We start from the raw sequence: 21,351 nt of genomic DNA on the forward strand, positions 1-21,351 counted from the left end.
AAGACCTTCTAGCCAATGATCCTTTTAACTCTAATAAGCATTGGAGAAGTGATAATCATGGATAGTATGATGTATAGTAGAACATTACCAAGATTAAAAGTAAATGGAATATGGTCTGGATAAGGATAAGAATTAGTGTTAGATCAATTGGAAGAAAATTGAGATGAGGAAAAATATTGGGAAGAGTCAGGATATTGTTATTGTCTAATAGTTTAAACATGTTAAAAGTTTTGGAGGGCTAGAGTTAATTTTTTTTAAAAAAGAGAAGGGGACAGGGAAGACAAAATAGAAAAAAAGTGCAAATTAGTGGGAAAGAACACAGATTGTATGTAGGAAAAAAACTACAGAGTACACAATAGTACAATGGGTTCAAAAGCATGCAAAACAAGCACATAAACTGAGCAATGCATGACCTAAAGCAAGACACTTACAGAGTATTTATTCAAGAGTTAAAATTAAAAAGTGAAAAGAAAAAATGAAAAATTAACAAAAACATTAATAGTAGCAAAAAAGGTAAGGTATAATAAAAGCATTTTTGTTTTTGGGAAAATTATATCTGTCAAGATTTCTTTCCTCCTGGAATGGGTTTTGAATTCTTCCTTCCCTTCAAAAGGTTCATGTGGCAGATTGCACTAATGGGGGAGGTGCAATTTGTTTCTTTACCATCTCAAGAGAAACCAGAGTATTACAATTTGTTTCTTAATCCTGTAGAAAGTTGTAAGTGCTGATTTTATGTGCATATAGTCACATAGAGTTTAGATGATAACACTTTAGACAACAGCTGCAGTGAGATGAGCAGTGTAGTTCTCAAGTCCCTTCTTGATACTCTGTATGGTCTGGCTTTACTGTGCTGGTGAAGACAGTGGGATCCCCTGCTGTGGGTTCCCATAGACTATAGCTACAAACTTGGGATAAAGAGGGTGTCAATTGTACTATCATATTTCAGCCCCTATACCCACCCAGCTCAGGTTTTTATTCATTAATTTATTTACTTGTTCATTTTATATGCCAATAACAACCCCACTCCCTCCCTTATCCCAGTTCCACCCTCTCATTTACTCTATGTCCCCTAACCCAGGTACCAGGCCACCGTAACACATCAAGTCGCATCAGGACTAAGTGCCTCCTCTTTCACTGAGACAAGAAAGGGCAGCCCTGCTAGGGAAAGGGGATGCAGAGGGAGACAACAGAGTCCAAGTCAGAGATAGCCCCCCAATTGTTAGTAGACCCACTTGAGGACCAAGCAGCCCATTAGCTTCATATGTGTAGGGGACCTAAGGCCAGTCTTTTCATGCTCTTTGGTTGGTGGTTCAGTCTCTGTGAGCTCCCATGGACAAAGGCTAGTTGGCTATGTAGGCCTTCTTGTGGTGTCCTTGACCCTTCCAGCTCCCTCAGTCCTTCTGCTAACTCTTCCACAACTCCCTCAGTTCCTCCTAATGTTTGGCTGTGGGTCTCAGTATCTGTTTCCATTATCTGCTGCATGAAGCCTCTCAGAGGACAGCTATGCTAGCCTCCTGTGTGCAAGGATAGCTGAGTATCATTACCAGTGTCAGGGGTTGGGTCTTTCCCACAGGGTGGGTCTTTAGAGGTAGTCTTTCCTCAGGCTGGGTTGCCATGCTGGTGTATAGCGAAGGGGAAGGAGGTGTAAGCTATTGTCCTGCAATTCCCTCTTAACCTCACCAGGAGCCCTGCTGTGAGAACTAAGCCTTTAGTTCCAAGGCCCCATCTCCGACTGCATAGCCAATCCTTGGTTATCAGCTAACAGGTACTGCAGGGCTGCTGAGTGTGTGTGCTGGAAAGTGCTTCCCCGTGGTTTCCAATTACCTCACCAGAGCCAATTTCTGCAGCTAGGCACCAATTCACAGCCATTCTTGTCTGCTTCCCACAGAGATCTCACTTGGCTTAATAAGTCCATTTACAGCCACTATCTCTTGCAAGAATAGAGATTATCCTGTTTTCTTTCTCTGAGTTGCATCATAAGATCTCTAATCTGCCAACTTCTGTGAAAATGCCTATTCTTAATTCTTGAACTTCTGAGCTATTTTACAACATGGCTTCATTCTTACCATAGTGTAGAAGAGGGTTTTTTTTTCTACACCTCTATCAGCATTTTCAATTGAATTAAGTATATTTTGCTTTAACAGACTTCTTTAATGCAAAAGTTCTATACCTCTGTATTTACATAACTCTTCATAAGGTGCCCTAATATTTCATTCAAGTTTTGACTGCCTCTGAGTCTGCTAGCATCACTTCTTACTTGAACAATGACTATTACTGCATAATAGTATCTATTTGTATCTCATTGTGGCTATTGAACTCAACTAGTCATATGTGAGAATGACTGTGTTGCTAATATTGGCCTTTTTCATTTATTTTCTTTAAACATTATTTTGTTTATTCCTTTCACAAGACACAAACATGCAGAGGCATACATATGTGGCTTCCTGAGATGTTAAAAAAAAAAGTATTGATCAAAAGGGTTTACCTTGGAGAGCTCCTGTCCAGGGCCACATTGTTGGCAGGTGACACAGCGCCCCCATTGGTCCTGGTACTCATTTTCTTGACAATCCATGATGAAAAAGCTGTGTGTAAAGAAAATGATTACTACTAAGGTAAAAAGAAAGATGTTAAGGAAGTGGCTTCCCTGACTCCTGGCTTTGGTGTTTTCCTAAGTGTATATTTAGTGAGGATATGTAAGGAAGCCAACCTAAAGTACTAAAATGTTTATAATACTGTCAATGTTACCAGAACTCTTCTAAATGCTTCCTGTGTGGTAATACATTTGATTTTCAAAAAAAAAGTGTCACAATTATTATTACTTCCATTTTTACAGGTAAGGAAACTAAAGCAAAGGGACAAATTTTCAACTTGTGGTTATGCCAGGAGCTTTAGCGGCAAAAGTTAATAAATAAATAAATAAACAGTTGGATTCCTTCTAGTGGCTATAATCAAATATGTGAAAAGCTCTTAAGCACTTAAAAATACCTTTTACACTTATTGTATTTTATTTGTTAATATTTCCAAAATTTTCTGACTTAAGCAATATGGAAATTATAATTTCTATTTGTGAATGAAAAAATTGAAACATGATTCTTCTTTGCCAAAGTATCTGATTACCTTGACTGGCCTAACTCCATTTCCACTTGGAGTCTTAGATGGATTACTAATGGCTTCAGTTACTTAAATGAATGAAAATTAACATCATGTTCCTCACCTACACCAGATAGCTTCAGAGCAGATTAAATGTGTGAAGACTTTGAAGGAATATACAAATAAAAAAGGTGAAGTATGGAGCTAGGCTGTCTTATATAAATACATTAAAAACTAACTGGCTCAAGGCGCCTCTCTCTCTAAATAAAACCTTGATAGGACTTTTTTGTCATTCCTAATCTTATACAAGACTGTATTTCAGCTGGTTTCTCAACCTACTGAAAGACCTTACTGTATACTTCTAATTATAAGACAGGACAATGTGACCACCAATCATCTCCTCAAAGGTCACCGATAGAAATGGTGTAGCATTTCTTGGCTGGCATTTTTGCTGAAGTATATCTTTTCTTATAACTTATTCCCCCATTTCTTCACTCAGTAGAAGGTAGCCTATGAAGTTCACCTTCTGCACAAAATGAATACACTTTCTTCTCTGTTGTCAACTTGTCAGCCTCAGCAGACAGGCTTCCCCTCTTTGCTTTCTATCCTTGTCATTGAGGAAAAAGCATTAGTAGTCTCATAACTCTTAATGACAGGGGTATTCAGTATTATGGCAGCAAGTCAGCAGATAATCTAAAGAAAACTTCCGTATAGTTTTCTTTCCCAGAAAACAGAAAAACACTGACAAGGTCCACACAAGGAACCTCTTTTGGAGATAAATTCTTAACACAAGCACCTGGAATTTTCATGGAAACTGCTGGCCATGTAGCATATGTGAGACCCTGTTTTCAGTTTGGTTTCCAAAGCGTAATCCACCCAATAGAAATGAAATTACATGAAGCTTAATGTGTCCCTTTAACCTTGGTTTGAGATTGCTTTCTAGGTGACCTTCCTGCCAAATAAACATACCAGGACATAGTAAATAGCACAGTTTCTTTGTCCCTCCTTTTTATAAAAATAATTATCTAAAACATAAATTCTTCTTCAATTTAAGTTTAAAAACTGGTTTTATTAAAGAGAAAAAACCCTGTGTACTCTGGAATAGTCTGAGGAATCCTGCGTGTGTAGATAAAACTGCCTAATAATCAATAAATGTCATCACCCATGGATAATGTGAGGCCTTATATCCAGTGAATAGCAGCATCCTGCAGCAGATGTTAATTTATGGTCAGCATAAGAAAGAATAATTAGGCATTAAGAGAAAGAATATAGTTAGTCTGCCATATCCTATTCCTGGCTTTGTCCTTCTACAAATTTGCAGAAGATGTAGTTTTGGATAAGTCAGCAATACAGAACCATACCTATGAATTTTCTAGTAAAGAATACTTAGTGCTCTATATTATTGAATGCCTCAATACTGAAATGGTAATCCAACAGTGCTTGCTGTTTGTTATTTTGTGAACATACTTACTTTCCTGGTCTATGATTAACTATGTATGCATCTAGCTAGGAAACTTAGATTGCTTCTCTCTCTAATAGTGCCTTTCCAGCCAATGCATTGTAACCCCATGTCAAGAATACTTTGGGTCTGAATCACAACTCTGCCATTTACTAGCTTTTAAAATGATTTTCTTTCCTACAGCATGGTTCATTTAACCCTTAAGTTTAGTATTTTAATAATACACACTTTCCACAGTAACTTATAAAGAAATAGATGTAACAGCATGTGTTAAAGGGCTAGTATAGAGCTTTGAGCAAGTGTTACTACATAGTAATTAGGTGAGTATCTTCTCATTTACCCCAAGTTTCCAAGAGATTTTTCAGAAGTGTGAAGAATTTAAGTGAATTCACATTTGTCACCCCTAAGATTTGTAGAAAAGAAAAGGAAAAAGCACATAAGGTCCTTCAGTGGCACAGTTCATCAGGAACATGGAAGTAATGCCAAAGAAATAGGTGTCTCCAGAGCACATGCCTCCTTAGCAACTGCTCCTGCCAATAACCTGAGGCTTAAAAACAGGGTTTTTTCCCCCAATGCGTGTAGTATCTGAGTCACTTTGGTGAAGCAAAGCTGAACATTGTTTTGCTGTTTGTTGAATCTACTTTATCAGGATATTCCTATATAAGAATAACTAAGTGGATGAAGCTTAGAAATTTTTCTGAGGTAATTACTTGTAAAATGGAAGTGGAAAGAAAAAAATACAAATTACTTAGGGATGATATTAGGGACATTCCTGAGTATCAGATCATTTTCCATTGTCATATCCTAATGCAGTGGCTGGTCCCTAACATGGACTGCCTTCTTTTTATATCATTACATTAGTAAAAATAGGGGAGATGAAAGAAAGTGTCAGGTATCTCTTGTCTCCTCTCCTGAAGCACGACATAGGCTGGGTGGGGAGCTTTCTGCTTCTGCCAAAGTTCACAATCCATTCAAATGTACTGTACAGGCCATACGTGAAAATTCTGCCTCCACCTTGAGCAACAACAAGGAAGAAAAGTATACACAAAGCTAACAGATGAACGTTGAACAAAGTCTAGATGCAGTTGACAAATTCTGTGGTTCATGACAAGAAATACCATCCAGGTAAAGATGTAAATCCTATACAGTGGCTACTCAGGTACCCTTGTATCCGTTTCCCAGTATCTGCAACCTCTTCTCATAGGTGATTACCATTCTAGTTTCTGTCATTATATATTTTCACTGAAATTCAATGTCCTATAAGTTAAAATGTAGGACATCATTGTTTTGTTTTTAGTTTATACGAGCTTTCTCACAAGAGGTATTAAAATGTATAATTTAACATTGCTTTGATCAAACAATATAGATATAAATTTTTGTGATGTTAGATTGTGTTTTTAAGCTATAGCAATACACCATAGCAAACAAAGGGCAGGGTGGGAAGACAAGTTGTATTAAAATTTAGTACTTAAAAATTAAAAATGATAGAGTTTTGGGTGACTGTTCAGGCAGCAAACTGTCTCTGTCATTTTTCAATTTGGAAGCCGCTAACCTGTACTTCCTGTTTACTCAGGTAATTAATTTTATTTCTTCTCAAGACTCTCATAGGGCTGAAGACCAAATAGCTACACAATTAAGCTTAATTGTTTAGGGATTAAGATGTTTTTATGTCTAGATAGATGTTTTAAGTTGATAGACATGAGATATGATAGATATTAATTTGCATTCAGAATTTTAAAATCACCAAGAGAGGAAAATGTTTTCTTCAAGGTTGCTAAATACAAATAGCCAAAACACTAAGAATGTAACCGTTATATAATTTCTGATTGTTTCATGGTTCTTATTGTTGTTGGTAGTTTATTGCATATATTTATAATAATATAAATGTGTATGTAAAAATCTTGTATACAAAAAATTCAAAAAATTTTTGACTCAAGGTGTGACTTAAGAAAGAATCTGCCCCTCTGATCTGAAGTGATTCTGAATATACAGAATACCAACGTATAACTAGACTTTAGCCAACATGCATCAAGAAGCTAAGGTACTGAGATTATGGTAGTCTATAGACCAAACACATTTAAAGTATGAAAAGTTGCTGCCAGCTGTAGATATGCTTGTTTACAGAAAAAAGAATGCACACCCTTTACAACCACAGGCCATAAAGCATTCATCACTCTTTTCACAGTCGGAAGAACCTGAAGTCCCACTCTAATTTTTTGGTCGGTTGAGTCACACAGGCAAAATATAGAGTAAAGGGGAATCATAGTTCAGTATGTGGTGGCCTGAGTGTAATGTGGGCTATTGCCCCTAACAGACTCCTACCCCTCCTGGGAGCATCTCTTTCTAGCCTGAGAGCAGGATTTGCAAGGGGCTCCCACACAATGCCATTAGGAAGGCCTGGTATTCTAGGAATGACCATGATTTTTAGTGAAAGCATGATGTCCTGCAGTGAGTAGCCTTCCAGTCTCAACTTCCAGTAGCATCTCGATCATGTCCATTACCAGTGTCCAAATAGTGCACAATACTAGTTCCCTGACAGTACCTTCCACCACAACTTCTTTAAGAAGAAATGGTACTAGTACCAGGCATGGCTTCTACCTAGGCCCAGGCTACTTTCCTCTATATGGATCAGATGCTATTCATCAGCCAGGACTTTTGCATTATTGTGGCTGGGCCCCAGGAGTTCCTAACTTCAGAATCTCAGGACTCATTTGGGCACCAATCAGACTGCCAGGAAGGCACTCTCTTGTATGAGCAGCCCACGTGTGCTCCAGAGAGCACAGAGAACTCCAAGGGACATGTAAGAGGGAATGCCTAGTTTCAAGGCCTTATTTCTGTCATTATGACAACTGTGGGACAGTATATATGAAATATTCTCACCTTATCAGTCACCAAATAAAGACATAAGTAAGAAGCCTTGAAGATGTAAAAGGCTATAAGTACATGGTCCTTTCTCATCCCTGTTGTGCTCATATTTTATAATGTGAATATACATTAGATACTGAGCTCAGATATGATTCCTGTAGCTGATAGTTCATGAGATCTAACTATCTAGCTAACACCGAAGAACTCATCAGTGGATTTTAATTTGGCTAGATGCAAGCCAAATGTACACCTCAGGGCAAATGTAGAAAGACTAAAAGTCTTATTCCTCCTAGACAGGTACTTTAGATAATTTTCTTCTTCCTTTGGCTCTTTAACCCCTGACATCACTGCCTCACATCAGCTCATCTCTTTGATATGTAAAGATTGAAATGTAGGAAGGAGCATTAGGCTGTGGTATTAAGGGCTAAATAAAGCTATTGAACCTGTAAGAGATAACTCAACACCTTCAAAAATAATCTATGATGCTCTCATCTCTCAAAAACACCTACTCTATGCTTTAGCCAGATGAAAAAGATGGAATAGAGATAAAGGGCTTCAAAAACCTCTTATCCTCCGTCACTCTTTATCTCAAAAACCCTTTAGTGGCTTTTGTTTTCCTGTTCCATAATGTCCAGCATCTCCACAGTCTCCAGCACCAGGTTTATGTTCAAGTAATAAAACTATTACTTACTGGAAAGGTCTTTGAGCACCATGCTTTATTTCATCATTTTCTGGAAAGTAACATTAAGTGTATTCAACTAATATGTACAGTCATATGTACCAAATAAGAGTACCTCTGACATGGCTATCCACATACTCAGTTTCCGTGAATTCTCAGTAGACTTAAATGGACTTTTTTTTTTTTTTTTTTTGCCACAGGAAATGGGATTTGAAACTCTATACAGCAACAGAATCCCATATTTTTGAGACAAGGTAATCCTCATGGGTAAAGTCTGAGGGAGAGATCCAAGAAGGGACCATCTCTCCCATAAATTGTTAGGTAGCATTAATTCTCCACCACAGATTAGCTTTGTGGAAAGACCTGCAAAGCAGCCAGTAAGCATGCCTGTCTCTTTAAGGGCTTGTCAGGAAGCAATACCCAACATGGAAACATATCACCTCACACTATTTCATTCTTCACCACCCCACCTGCATATTTTCTCTACTATATATTGGCTTTGAATATCCACAATAAAGCATTAGTATTTATTTTATGTTTAGCTTTTAAAAATGACCAGTAAGGAAGTAGAGTGAAACCAAAAGAAGGTTAGGTGGTAATTGATTTTCATTGGATGAATATATTAAAATTAACACTCTGAACCTCATCAATCTGTATAATGATACACATTAATAAAAGTTAAAATATTATTTCTTAAATAAAAAGGAAACTAATTCAAACAAGAGACATAAATTTGTAAATAATATAACTAATAATAATATATTTGTACCTAGAATACAGTTAGAGTTACAACTCAAAATTTAAAAAAACACAACTTAAATTGAGCTCATATTTTAAACACACTTCTGAAATAGGATATACAAGTGAGCAATAAACAGATGAAAGTGTGCTCATTAGGAAAGCTAATTCAAACCATAATTAAACACTTCTTTATACCATGTAGAGTGGCTACATATTTTTTCTTAAATATGGATAAGATACTGTAGCCAGAGCAATAACACAGCAAAAAGAGATCAAGGGGATCCAAATGGGAAAGGAAGAAGTCAAATTATCCCTATTTGCAGATGATATGATAGTGTACATAAGTGACCCTCAAAATTCCACCAGAGAACTACTACAGCTGATAAACATCTTCAGCAAATTGGCTGGATACAAAATTAACTCAAAAAAGTCTGTAGCCTTCCTATACACAAATGACAAGCTTACAGAGGAAGAAATTAGGAAAACCACACCCTTCACATTAGCCACAAGCAATATAAAATATTAAGGAGTTATTCTAACCAAGCAAGTGAAGGACTTGTTTGAAAAAAAATCAAAACTGTGAAGAAAGAGATTGAAGAAGACATGAGAAGATGGAATGATCTTCCTTGCTCATGGATCGGGAGAATTAACATAGTAAAAATGGCCATCTTACCAAAAGCAATCTAAAATACCTACACAATTTTTAAAGACATTGAAAGTTCAATTCTGAACTTCATATGGAAAAACAAAAAACCCAGAATAGCTAAAACAATCTTGTACAATAAAAGATCCTCCGGAGGAATCTCCATACCTGATCTCAAGCTATACTATAAACAAGAGTAATTAAAACAGCATGGTACTGGCACAGCAACAGGCTGGTTGATCAGTGGAATCGAATCGAAGACCCAGATATGAATCCACACACATATGGTTACTTGGTTTTTGACAAAGAAGCCAAATCCATTCAATGGAAAAAGGATAGCATCTTCAACAAATAGTGCTGTTCTAACTGGATGTCTATGTGTAAAAAAATGCAACTGGACCCATATTTGTCACCTTGCACAAAACTCAAATCCAAGTGGATCAAAGACCTCAACATAAAACCAGACACACTAAGTCAGATAGAAGAGAAAGTGGGGAAGAGCCTGGAACATATTGACACAGGAGACAACTTCCTGAACAGAACACCAACAGCCCAGGCCTTGAGGTCAACAATTAATAAATGGGACCTCATGAGGCTGAGAAGCTTCTGTAAGGCAAGAGACACTGTCAAGAGAACAAAGTGACAGCCTACAGACTAGGAAAAGATCTTCACCAACCCTACATGTGACAAAGGTCTAATATCCAAAATATATAAAGAATTCAAGACCAAACACCACCAAACAAAATAACCCAATTGAGAAATGGGGCTTGGAACTAAACAGAATTTTCAACAGAGGAGTATCAAATGGCTGAGAAACACTTAAAGAAATGCTAAACCTCCTTAGTCATCAGGGAAATGCAAATCAAAACAACTCTGGGATTCCATCTTACACCCATCAGAATGGCTAAGATAAAAAACTCAAGCGACACCACATGCTGACTAGGATGTGGAGAGAGAGGAACACTCTTTCATTGTTGGTGGGAATGCAAACTAGTACAGCCACTTTGGAAATCTATCTGGTGCTGTCTCAGAAAACTGGGAATAGGGCTTCCGCAAGACCCAGCTATTCCACTCCTTGGTATATACCCAGAAGATGCTCCAGCACACAACAAGAAAATTTACTCAACCATGTTCATAGCAGCCTTATTCATAATAGCCAGAACATGGAAACAGCCTAAGTGTCCCTCACTAGAAGAATGGATAAAGAAACTGTGGTACATTTACATTATGGAATACTACTCAGCTATTAAAAACAAGGAATTCCCGAAATATGTGGACAAATGGATTGAACTAGAAATGATCATAATGAGTGAGTTAACCCAGAAGCAGAAAGAGTCAAATGGTATATACTCACTTATATCTGCATACTAGCCCAAGGGGCATGTCCCATGAATGTGTTCACTTATCAGGAAAGTGGGACAGAGGGGAGGACATCCTATTGGGACTCTAGATGAGAGAAGCATGGGAGAATAGCAAAGTAGAAGGATCCAGAGGGTCCTAGAAACCTACAAGAAGAACATTATGATAGGCAGATTTGGGCCCAGGGGTCTCGCTCAAATTAGGGCACCAGCCAAGGACAATACAGGCGGTAAACTTTAAACCCCTACCCAGATCTAGCCAATGGACAGGACATTCTCCACAGTTGAATGGAGAGTGGGGTATGACTTTTACTTGTACTCTGGTGCCTCATATTTGACCACGTCCCCTGGATGGGGAGACCTGGTGGGACTCAGAGGAAGGATAGCAGGCTACCAAGAAGAGACTTGATACCCTATGAGCATATACAGGGGGAGGAAGTCCCCCTCAGTCACAGTCATAGGGGAGGGGAGTAACGGGAAAATGGGAGGGAGGGAGGAATGGGAGGATACAAGGGACGGGATAACCGTTGAGATGTAATATGAATAAATTAATAAAATTTTTAAAAAAAGAAAAAAAGATACTGTCATGGAAGATGTAGACCACTGGGATTTCACACATTGTTATTGAGAGTCTAAAACAGTGCAACTTTTATAGAAAATGATTTTTCAGTTCTACAAAAAATGAAGCATGGAGATGTCAAAAGATATAGCAATTATTCTTAAATATATGTGCCAAGTTGTGAAAACACATGTTCACACATAACCTTGTACATAAATGTTCCTAGCAGCATACTCATAATAACAGAAAGTATAAAGAAGAATCAAACGTCCATCAACCTAAAAACAAGGTTGAAAGATAGATCTTGGTTTTTCTGTAAAACAGAATATTGTATTTATCTAGAAACAAGAATGAAATATACAATGTGTGCTATAATGTGTAATCAAGTTTTAAAATATTATGATTAAGAGAAGTAGCTAGACAGGAAAGGGCAATAATATGATTTCATTTACATAAAATGTCAAAAATAAACAATACACAGAGACAAAAAGTAGGGTTAGTATTTGCCATAGGCTGGAAGGGGAGATAGTCACTATTCAATGCACAATGAAAATGACCTGGAATTACATAGTAGAAACTTGTGAATATATTAAAAAGCAAGAAACCGTATATTTGAAATGCCAATTGTTATGTTGTATTAATTATATTTTAGGTTTTTGAAGAAAGTTGACCTTCACTTTTAATACTTAAAACACCCCATGTTTTTCTAGTGAATATTGTCAAAGTTAGTCCCAAAATTAAAATTAAAATTAAATCTGCTGTAAATAGCCATGAACAACTGATTTATTTCATTCTACTTTTATGCACACATATGTACTTAATCTTATATTATCAGATTAATATCTTATTAAGTATGAGTAGAAACATATTTATCCAGTAAAATTGGAGTGACAACTAAAACAATGACTAGGGCTTCTTTACTTGTCCGGTCTGTCATCTGCTTTTATGATCTCTGAGCTTGTTCCCATTGTCCTGATTTCCCCTGAATATAACACAGAAGAGAGTGAATGCAGGCAGACAGGAAAGAAAAAAGCAATGACGTTGGCATTAATAATAATCTCAACATTAGCTCACTGTGCTCTGAATAAATAACGCTGGCTAAGTTTCTCCTGTGTCTACGGCACTCACACTGCTGGGTGTGCAGCTGCCTCTGGCCACCCTTTGTGGCTGTTGGGCTTCTCAACTTGCAGAAATGCCTGTGGCATGAAGCATGGTCTCTCTATCTAGGATGGATAGAACTTGTAGGATGACAAGTCTAAATTAAGAACTCAGGACTTTAGGCTATTTTCTTTGCCTAGGCAGTGCAGAAGTCCTGAGATTAAAAAATGGTGATGAACATAGCAGTTGGCCCATGCCCTGCCCATCCCTCTATTCCAAGCCCAATCACCACCCATGTTCTTTCCTTGAAAATGGAGCTTTTAATCTGTATAATGTCCTCACCAATTCCAGATGTTTGCCCTGCAGCTCAGAAGTTGTGTCAAACGATTAGATACTGCCTCTCAATTTTCCTTTTTCTGGTTCGGCCCAAAATCATTCCTAGGACAGATTTATCTTGTCCTTTTCCTAGTTCTATTTTATCAAGCATCTAATCCTCCTAACTCACTAATTGTGAGCTTCTGTCTCTTACTTCACCTTAGTGTAATGGTCCCAGATACAGCTCTGTCAAAAGTAACAGTAACAATCAGTGCTCACTCAAGTTCCACAGTCATCATGAGAAGGTTGGTTAAGTTAAACACTTCAGACCAGTGGTCTTCATTCTTAGCGATATTTTGGAAGCTCCAAAATATATTGATATCTTGGTACCACTTTTGAGTTTCTGATATAATTTGTCAACATCTGACCTGAGCTTCTGGAATGTAAACAGTTTACCCATTGATTTTTGGGCCCATCTACTCTAAATAACAGTACAAGGGTTTCTTCAGCTTTGAATTTTTGTGTTGCTTGAATATGAGGCAGTAAGAGGGAATCCCTGTCCTTCCACAGTCACAAGCAATCTACACATATTTTTTATAGGACAATGAGAGATGAAGAAGCAGATGAATGGATCCTATAAAACATATTAGGTTACATTCTTTTCAACTCTTCAATTACTTTTCCTTTTACTCACAAGAAATCTGAAACCTTTTAATGACTGGCGGTATCTTACATAAGCTGGCCACCTAAACTTCCTCTGGTATCACTAGCTATAGGCCCTATTGTTCTGTCCTTACACTATTCACTACAGGAGTAATGGTCTCTTTGCTATTCCTCAAATTGATCAGGGGGATTTTTACTAGAAGGACATCATACCTTGTCAAGCCATGAATTTCTTAAATATATATATTTGATTAGTTATTTCAGCTTCTTCAGCTCTTTATTATTATACATCCTCTTAATAAGGCTTCTCTGGCCACTATTTTAAAGTTAAAATTTTCCTAATCCTTTTATCCCCTTCTTCTTTCATTATCCTCCACAGTACTTATGACATTCTTCTACATTATGGTTTTCTTATTAACATATGTCCCATTTCTTTCCAGCTAAAGTGGAATCAGCATGAGCTCAGTGTACCTATTATGTTGACTAGTCCAACTAAATTCCTTAAAATACTGTCTGTGGAACAGTAAGCACTAAATATTTGTTGTTTGAGTGATTGGTAAAAAGAATTTCTATAGAATAACAGTGACAATCTTAGTTTGTAAAGAGTCTCATGTCAATTAGTCCTACAGAATTTCATAATAATCTTATGAAAGCTAAGACAGATTTTGTCAAAGCAAAATAAATAATACGCAGAGGAAAAAAAATTTCCTTTAAGTCCATTTACTTGGTAAAAAAAAAAGCCAATCTTCTGAGACTTGACATGCCAGGGTGGGTTGGTATCCCTTGGGTGGGGCTTCCCCTTCTCTGAGAAGGAGAGGGAGGAATGGGGGCAGGGCATGAGGGTGGAGCTGGCAGGAGAGGAGGGAGCTGGGATCAGGCTGCAAAGTGATTAAATAAATAACTCTTTTTAAAAGAAAAAAGCCAAGACTCAAAGGTAACTTAGGAATCCATAAAGGTATCATGTTTTCCAAGGCAGTGTTTTACTAAAATAGTGAGTTATAACCTTTGCTGAGTTTTTTTGTTTTGCTTTGTGATATTTTCAATGAGCAGAAAAAAAAAAAAAAACTCTGCACATTAACTTGATTTTTCTGATTTCAAAGGGGTTACTATGTGATTTTTTTTGAAATGCCTAAACTTAAGACTAATTAAATCAGAACACCTAGTGGTATAAAGTTGAGAATCTTTATACTAGGCAAATAATAGGACAGACTTGGATAAAGAAGAGTGCCACAAACAAAATGCTAAGTGACATACATATTAAAAGCTATAAAGGAAATAGTAGCCAAAAGCAAGCAGGAGGATCCCAGGGAAAAACTAGATTGTAGGAATAGTGGGGCACAGTAAAATGTTACTAAGTAAGGAGTGAGTAATATTGTCAGGTTTTGGTAGAGGGGTGGATAAAGGGTTTAAGATATGCTGTTTTAGTTTGGCTTGTGTAAAAGTAAATTGTCAGCCATAAAAATAGCTCAGTGAGTAGGTAAATGTGCTTGTCCTGAAAGCCTGATGAAATGGATTTGATCCTTGGAAGCCATATTTAAAAAGCAAAGTGTCTTTTTAGGCTTAAATTCATTAACATATATGTCTGAAATAAAGATAATTCTGAGGACATGGAAGCTTACTGTAGTTTTTAATTGGCTTCTCTTTCTGTTTTCCTAGTGGATGAAGAAGTTCATCTATTAATGATAGCAACTTCAGGAAAATAAAAAAGAGCTGTACACAATTAAAACTCACCTGTTGACTTTGTACTTTATTCCAGTGTACAAAGCAAGGGGTGGTGTCCCATATGAGGTAGGCAAAAGTGTATGAATCTTTTTCAAGTCAGTTGTCACTGTAGAGGTAGAATTAAACTGTTGAACTGGGCCACTTCTACCTATCCAAAGGCAAGCAGTAATCATAAAGCTACTACATAAAAAGACACAAACTTCCCAACAAACAAATACAACATAGAAGACTTTAAATTGAACAGAAGGCCCAAAACTACAGAACCATAAATTGAACAGAAGGCCCAAAACTGCAGAACCATATACACATATAATTATTCAATTTTAGGGTGATTTTAAGGGAAACATACCCTTTTGATTTCTACTGAAACAGTCATCCCAAGTGAAAGCAAAGGAACAGAAATTACTTTGGACTATGTTCAAAGGAAAAAATGAGGCAAAGTATGTGAAAATTTTCTGGAAAACTCCAAACTGTGCTTCTTCACATGTGAAGAGCTGAGATGTCTGTTATTACTATATCGCACTCAGAGCAAAAGAGCAAAGGACGGGGGAGAAAAGCCACAGACCATATCAATACTGAGCCAATATTTAAAACCCAAGTGAGTCACTGATCTGGGTATTGACCACCCACAATAAGACAGCATGAAAGTATGCTATGAGCAATACTTACCTACCAGCAGAGTGCTTGAAGGAAAGATTCACTAGCTTTCCAGGGAAACTTGGCTGAGCATCCCAGAAAGACTTCAAAATTATCATATAATTTCTTTACATGCATGGCTAAAAACTGTATGACTCAAAAACTGTGTTCTAATATCTGACTTTACCTTCCTAAATTTTGGTCTTGCATAGTATTGTTTCAACTCTGTTCAGATTAGCAGGCAATCTAGAATAACTGTACCACTCTAAGTCTGTTAGTCCTTTTTACCCAACACTAATAAAATATGCCATTTGTTCCTTAGAAGGGCAGGGGAGTGAAATATCCTGCAGAAACGGAAGGACAAACACAAGGCAGGTCCATACAATGAGACTGGGAACATCAGCCCAGAGATTAGGGACTATTTTTAGAGAATGAGCTTCTGTTGCCAAAGTAGTTCTACCCCCTTTTAATAGCCATGCCCAAGAAACAGAGAAGGATAATTGGAGGTGGACATAAATAAGAAACATAACAAACATAGTGTCATAACGAAACTCAATGTTCCGTATGTTAACCAAAAAGGTTAAAGTAATGTGGAAAATGCTCAAGAAGAAGAAAAAAATATGGGACTTGAAAGGTTTGGCATTATAAAAAATGCCTAGTAAAAATAAACCTATGATTTCATATATAGTTATGCTTCGTGAAATAATTTTCAAAAATAATTTCAGAATTTGAAAATTTCAAGCAAATAGTCATAGTAACTCAGAGGACAATGTTCCATTTACCAATATCTCCATTTGAACTCCTTTAATAACAGGCAGCTCACATGACAGTGTTTTCATTATGGTTTATTTTTTTTTTCTTTTTCTTTTTTTTTTTTTTGACAACTAGTTAATATATAAGATAAAACTAACTAGAACAACATAGATACAGAATTCTACAAAGGTATATCAGGATAATCTCAACCCTGTAGTCCAAGTAGGAAAACTGAAGTTTTAAGAAAAAAAAATAATCCTCAAAGGTACATAGTTTGTTAAGACTAAGCTCTAAGGCTCTGTTCAGGGCTCAGTGTCTTGCCTATTTCCCATATATAAAGACACAGGCCACCTTCAAGGACTGATTGCTCACTAACTACGTTACCAAGGATCCAGATTCTCTTTTTCTCTTACTCTCACAACATACTATTGGCTCTGTAATCTCTCAACAAGAAAAATTCCAAAGGGAATGGTGGATCATGAAGGGGAAGTAATCCTGACCACCCTTTCTGCCTTAGTCACAATAGTGACTTAACAACCTCCTGGAAATAATGGTATCTTACTGTTTGATTCCATCATATATTACATGGAAACCACTTTATTTTTCAGCATGGGTTGGTGTCTCTTAGGGATACATATATAGAGTAGCTTTAAAATCTCCTGGGTAGATGGCTAGTCACTACAAACTCAGTTGATAATCATTTTCTATGCTAGGCATTATGTTAGGCCTATTCACAAGGGAGAAAATCAAACCAGTGTGAATAAGATTAATCATCTGCAAGACAGCATCTAGAGAAACACTGAACCAGCACTCGGGAGGCAGAGGCAGGCGGATCACTGTGAGTTCGAGGCCAGCCTGGTCTACAAAGTGAGTCCAGGATGGCCAAGGCTACACAGAGAAACCCTGTCTCGAAAAACCAAAAAAAAAAAAAAAAAGAAAAATATATAGTTAATGCTAATCTAAGACAGACCAGCGCCATTCCCATATCTCTCATAGGTATCTAATAATTGCCCTCCTAGTATCTAAATTGATGATAAAACTGGCAAGTACTCTTCTCATTAAGCACTTTAGGGGAGAATATATGGGTAGACACAGTCTTCTAATGAAAGCAGAGAGAAAATAGCTCCTGCTTCAAAAGGTTCGGCTCGAATAATGATTCCAAAAGATGCCTCACTCCCTGCAGATGGCATTCAAGTGGAACAGATCAAGTAAGCATTCAACTAAAGGAAGGCTACATGGCCTGCCTTAGGTTTCTAGGCTGAGTTATCATATACTTTTTCTCCTTGGTTTCTTCTACTGAAAGATCTAAAAGACAAAACAACTGGTATAAGGCAACTGAATTATTATCTTCCTCTCCTTTGTCAGGATCAACCTATATAAACATAACTTTATATACAAACAGCTGTAGAAAATGAAGCAAAAGTGAATTAGAAGAAAAGTGTGGTTTGCACTATGGCTCAGACACATACAGACCAAATGATATCTAGCAAGTTTCATTTTCTCTAAGCACTCTCCAGTGAAGAAATGATGCAATTAAAGAATTGAAAGAAATAACACATTATAAAGAAATTTGTCACATTCTCCCATCATGTTTCTTTTGCAGTTATTGCCATCTCTCTCGAGGTGTTATCACTCCACTTTTATATAATTCAAACCCTCAGACTCATATTTTAATAAACAGCATGCCACATGAGAAATGGAAGAAATCTAGCTGCTTTACTAGGGAACAGAACATAAGGGAGATTTGGTCTCTGATCTTCAGATCTCTGAAGTTTCAGAAAAGAGAAACAGGTTGCTGTCCACCAGAAAGCAGCTCTAGAGCATAATAAATGCTGCTGGACAAAAGGAAGAACTTTCAACAATCTAGGATTTCCCCACAGACAGATAACAGGTTCTTTCAGAGGACAGTAAAGACTCTTCCCCCAGAAGTGTTCAAAGATGAGATGAACATTTAAAGGTGAAGTCAGTTGTTGTAAAAAAGAAACATATGATTCACAAAAGCCTGCTATTCATCAAGCAGCAGGCTAGGTCCTTTACAGAGGTTATTATTTTTAATCCTTCCAACAAGTGGGAACTATTTCCCATTTCTCAGGAAGACAGAAACTTGGGGAACTTTTAAGTTTCTCATTGGGCTTACTCATGATTCTATAGGTGGAGGGAAGGAACATCTCTTTGTTTGTCCTAATGTAGAATGAAAACATTGAACACACAATGCACTTAGGAATCCAAACAGCAGGTAAGTCTCGACCCAGGATTTAAAAACATCTGTCTCTAACTCTATCCAGAAAGGTGAGATGAAAATATGCACTCTTTCAAAGTATAGGCTAACCCTAAGAGATACACTCCATCCTTCCCTTTTTAAACCCCATGTAATTCATCAACTACAAATTTCTGAACATTCGAGTCTGTGTAACTTGATAAATAAAGTACATTGTCTCCTTTCTGTTCCCATAGTCACCATATCAGGTTTAGGGCTTTGTCTACTTTTCCGTTGTTCACATTTTTGTTTTCCTCTTCTAGCCCTGCTGATTCACATTAACCTGATTATGATTCCTAAAGTATAGATCTGACTTTTTCTTCTATTCAGAAGCTCACAGTGGCTCTTCGGTGATCTGCGAAATAAACAGAACCTCAAGCATTGGAAGTCTTGTGTAGTGTCCCACCAACCGAACTTGTACTTTTCCCTAATTGCATTAGAACAGCCAGCTCAACTATTGTTCCTTTCACATGCTCTGAGTTCCTTGCTGTCAAGCAGTTGCTCATATTTTCTGTACTTAAAATGCCTTCTCCCCTTTTTCCACCTGTTGAAACCCTATCTGTGCTACATAATCTATCTTAAATAATAGTGGCTAACATTTATTGAGTGCTTATTTTGCACTGTGCTAAGTGTGTGCAAGTATTTTACATGGATTAATTCAGTTCATCCTCACAACCACTCGATGATGTTGGTACTATTATTATCTCAGCCTTTGCCTATAGCAAAATGAAGCTCAGAGAGGGAGAAATATCCCTTTTCTCCAGGGTCCCTATATAGTAAAATGAGATCTGAATACAAATTAAGTTTGCTCTGTAGCACCCAAAGGTGTTAGTATTGAAAAACAATCAGCTGGGCATAATGAACACATACCTATACTTACAGCATTTAGGAGTAAGAGGCAGAGGGATCAGGAATTGAAGATCTCCTACAGCTATATAGAGTTTTATTCGGTCCAAACTTATCTGCATGAGACCTTATCAGGTCCCAAAGAAATCCTGAACAAGTCTCCCTCAGTACTTGTGGTGAAAAACAAAACACACAAAAGCTATTTAAAAAAAAAAAAAAGCCCAAACAAACCATTTTCTGTTCTTCTCTGTCTCTACTTGATATGGTCCTTATTTGACAACTTCAGAGCACTTTGACTGAACTTTCAAACCTCATCTTGTGCAGTATTATTTGTGGTCCTACACTCAGGATGAGTCTGTGAGGCCGCAGGAAAAACAAACTCTCTGTCTTGCACAGCTTAGTACTTCAAACTTGGGGCTAGAGGGTAGAGATTCAGTATGCATCTTATGTTAGATGAAAGCTATGATAGGATTAAAAGGGGGACAGGAGAGTTACCTAGACAGAGTTCCACAATTTACTACCTCCTATTGCCCTACTTGAATTTGGCCAACGCTGCCAAAACCTGTCAAAATGAGATCCTACAGCCTGTTTTCCCAGCCTAGTCTCTGGCAGGTCTCTTCTTCCTGCACCCTGCCAGTTCTTGCAGCTGTCTGGGCCTTCGCCAGTGTTTGGGGTGAGGCTGGATCAAAATATCACTGTCCTGGGCTCGGCTTCCAGCAGCAAGTGATCAAATGAAACTCAGTCGCACTGGTGACGAGGTTGGATTGAAAGCCCCCATACAAAGTGCCAAATTGCTCTTTACACAGGCCCGGACTTGCCCAGGCACCACGTGGGTGGGCTAGTAGTTCAACTTTCAGCAAGATGCTCTGCATATCCAATCCATTCCCTCCTTCTCTATGAGAGCTAACTCCCAGACTCCTTCTTTTCCTATCTCCTATCTCAGACGCACACGGTTGTTGGACAAGTCTGGGCATATTCCCAGCGGCCATCTGCCTTCAGTTCGAACCTGCACAGGCAGAAACTGACTAGTCAAGGCTGTAGGGATAACAGCCTGTTTCTGACATCTTGGAGAATGCTGTCTGGTCTAAAACGGATAGAATGACTGATAGCCACAGAATACCTTCCCCCAAGTCATGCTGACTTTGTAGCACCCTTACAGGGACATCTGATATTGTCCTCTGGTCCCCTATTTCCGTCCCTTTGTGCCACAGGTTCCAACTGATTTACTTCACGACGTAGTGTTCCCACACTTACTCTGTCAAGATCAATGGATGGATCTTACAACGGGATTCCCTGAAAAAACACACTAGATTACAGAACAGACACCCTGCCCAGCAGCCGCCCCTCAGACCCCAGACAGCATACCGCTCTCACTATAGGTGAAATCCGTTGCAGCCAGTGTTCTGCTGGACTCATTTCACTTCCACGTGTGGCAACAACAGATCAAATCCATCCTCTGTTTCTTTCATGTTATGCTTATCCCAGCCCCTCCTCTCCCCTGTGAGGCATTGGATTATTTGATGTATCTGGGAGTGGCTATGCAAATAAACCCCGCCCCCAGAGAACAGCGTGAGTCTGGCGGGTAAACAATGGCCAAGTCACAAGTATGGCAAGAGATTCTAAAGCTCTGGGACCTGAAGCTGAGGAGAGAGGGGGAAGGGCCTTAG

At 37.9% G+C, this 21,351-nt stretch overlaps 1 protein-coding gene across 2 annotated transcripts in view; it reads right to left on the reverse strand.

Annotated features, from left to right (window-relative positions):
- Nucleotides 1-21,127, reverse strand: part of Eda2r (ectodysplasin A2 receptor) — a 43,787-nt gene extending 22,660 nt beyond the window's left edge. For both annotated transcript variants that reach the window (XM_051141677.1, XM_051141678.1), the window contains exons 1-3: nucleotides 21,050-21,127; nucleotides 15,202-15,340; nucleotides 2,486-2,582 (exon numbers count right to left, since the gene is read on the reverse strand). In XM_051141677.1, coding sequence (XP_050997634.1) covers nucleotides 2,486-2,572 — 87 coding nt within the window. In that variant the 5' untranslated portion in view covers nucleotides 2,573-2,582; nucleotides 15,202-15,340; nucleotides 21,050-21,127. The remainder of the gene's footprint in view (nucleotides 1-2,485; nucleotides 2,583-15,201; nucleotides 15,341-21,049) is intronic.
- Nucleotides 21,128-21,351: the final 224 nt, after the last annotated feature.

The sequence above is a fragment of the Acomys russatus genome, chromosome X, assembly GCF_903995435.1.
Source record: "Acomys russatus chromosome X, mAcoRus1.1, whole genome shotgun sequence".
Taxonomy (NCBI): Eukaryota; Metazoa; Chordata; class Mammalia; order Rodentia; family Muridae; genus Acomys; species Acomys russatus.